The 2,453-nt window shown below is 37.5% G+C and overlaps 1 protein-coding gene across 1 annotated transcript; it reads right to left on the bottom strand.

Moving 5' to 3' along the window:
• Positions 1 to 477: 477 nt before the first annotated feature.
• LOC115889860 (uncharacterized protein K02A2.6-like) lies at positions 478 to 1,044 on the bottom strand. The gene has a single exon (XM_030909938.1). The coding sequence runs from the start codon at positions 1,042 to 1,044 to the stop codon at positions 478 to 480; it is 567 nt and encodes a 188-aa protein (XP_030765798.1).
• Positions 1,045 to 2,453: the final 1,409 nt, after the last annotated feature.

Here is a 2,453-nt window from a genome sequence, read left to right as displayed (position 1 = left end):
GGTTAGTCGCATTGTTAGTCAGTTAGTTGGCTAGTCAGTGAGTCGAGGTTAGTCAATGGTTGGTTGCGAGAGAATCAGCAGAAGACAGTAGACGACGTTGAAGATATTCTGGTAAGTACTTCTTTAAGTAAACCCTTAAGTTTTGGCATTTCTTGAAATCGTCCCAATAATTTTATCCACACTGTAAACCTTATGCTAAATAAATGTGTTTGTTCTTCATGGTTGTTTTGATTAAGAGAGAGAGAACCTGGTATAGCGACCCTAGCGAACAACCCCCAAGCTAGGTCGCGACAATAACATTAGCCAAAACTTACGGCAGATCTGAATAACAAAGACAAGAAGACTGTCAAGACTGTAATGGGTCTATTAACAAGTCATTCAAAATTCAAAACTAAACTTATGACATGAGCTTGACAGTTTTTCAGGTATTCCAGATAGGGATGAACTCCGATAAATATATAACATTCCTCCCTCTTTTCAATTTGGTGAATATCTCATCGGTAAACGAATTACTCGATTTGATCTTCGTGGTATCCTTGGAGTGTGAGGTGTATTCCCTGGTATCACTGGAGGTTCTGGTTCACGAATTGATGTTCTGGCAGCTGGTGCAGTTGGTGTTTCTTTATAATAACGAATATGGCGTTGACGATCATACGTTGGTACCTCTATTTGTCCTTGAAATGTTCTTATTTGGTCTATATGACGTCTTATTTGTTTATCTTGATAGTTGATTTCATAGTGGAGATCACCTAGTCGTTTAGAAATTGTCCCATGGAGCCATTTGTCGAGCTTCTGGTTTCCAGATAGGAAATACACTCTTTGTCCATCTTCCATGGTGCGAAAAGTGAATTGCATCTCAGCTCGTTGTTTTTCTAACACTTTCGCTGATATATCATCAGGTCTCGTTAGATTGAGGCGAGTGCGAAGGTCTCGACCTAAGAACAATTGAGCTGGGGACTGTCCTGTGGTGAAATGTGCTGCTTTGCGATATTGTCGAAGGAATTGGTTAAGATGACGCTGTAGTGTCGCTTTCGTAGTTTTCATTGTATACTAAGGGCTGGCAAAGGTTAGTCTTGGGTCGAGATTTCCGTATGTAAGAAGAGTACAAATGCGTTTATAATGTACTGAACAAAGAGAGGACAGTAAACACGTTGCGAAACGTATCGTCCCATTGCTGCCAAAAGTCACTAACTTACTTTTTATTACTTCCGAGAAAAATGCGTCTAAAGATCAATTTCATTGTATAAAGATGTTGTAGTTAGTAACTATATTCGGTATTAAAATAAAACATAAATAGCCAGAAATCGTAGTTAATGGACTTTTGCAATCGATTCTCCGCTTCAAAACATAGTTAGTGATTGAATTTGGTTGTTCGGAAAAATGTTGCAATAATGCAATAGGACGGTATGAAATAAACCGAGAAACTGTGCACATCGCTAAGAGACGTGGAAGGGGATATAGCAGATTTGTCGCAGTTGACCGGTCGACCCAATCAATACCTCTGTCAGCCTCTGTCAGTACTTAAAGTTCTAGGGAAAGGTGTACGTCATGCGCTCAGCTTCACGATTTAATTACGTTTCGTGATACTTGATCTGTTTATTTATTAACGAGTCGTTGTAATTTTCCCTATAGCTTGAATTTTTTTAAGTGCAAGCTAGAAACACTTGCATTTTGGTAAAATAAGGTGGAATTGTGAGTGGGTGTTCGATAGTGGTCGCGCTATTAGAACTCTGAATTCAAAAATCGATATCTCGAAATCTATTAGAAATAATAGATTGTAGTTTTTCAAGAACTTTGTTAATATTTCTGCTGTATTTTTTCTTTGTAGACAGTATGCGAAAATCTTTATCAATAAAAAAATTACACGATTGCTGAAAATTGCTATGCTCTAAAAGTAAATGGATGGATTGTTTACAATTTTTGAATGGAAAAAACAACCTTATCGAATTTTTATTATGTAAACATATTGTAAAATATCCGATCTTGAAAATAAAAAAAAGTTTCAATATCTAAAGTGGTTCTTGAGTTATGGCCTGTTATGTGTTAAAAAGTTGAGTTTTTAAATTATCGTGATTACTGACGTTTTCTCGTTATAAAAAAAATGACACCTTAACGATATCCTTATAATTCTATTTCAGATGCTCAGAAACAAGTCTAATGATTTTATCTAGTTATCTCTTGAAAAAAAAGTCTTTTAAAAATAAGCGGATTGCGATCGTGATTTTACTCTACTTGATAGGGAAAGGCGTATCGGCAACGCTGCAACAGCACACCGTCGCGCGTCGCGTCTGTCGGTCGCATTTCTCTCACTCCGACTTAATAAAATCCCTATGCGATTTACTTCCACACATGTAAATGCCGACCCAAAAGTAACTGTTGCCAGCACGGTATACAGTTTCGCTTGTTCGTACCATCCATTTGTTGATGGATGGTACGGTGCTGATAGCTTGTGG

Source organism: Sitophilus oryzae, unplaced genomic scaffold (assembly GCF_002938485.1).
Source record: "Sitophilus oryzae breed Bouriz unplaced genomic scaffold, Soryzae_2.0 scaffold_857_pilon_pilon, whole genome shotgun sequence".
Taxonomy (NCBI): Eukaryota; Metazoa; Arthropoda; class Insecta; order Coleoptera; family Curculionidae; genus Sitophilus; species Sitophilus oryzae.
This window is presented reverse-complemented; position numbering and strand designations above follow the sequence as displayed.

Excerpts from the sequence above, each read along its gene's own strand:
- LOC115889860 (XM_030909938.1), bottom strand. The coding sequence starts at position 1,044 with ATGAAAACTACGAAAGCGACACTACAGCGTCATCTTAACCAATTCCTT.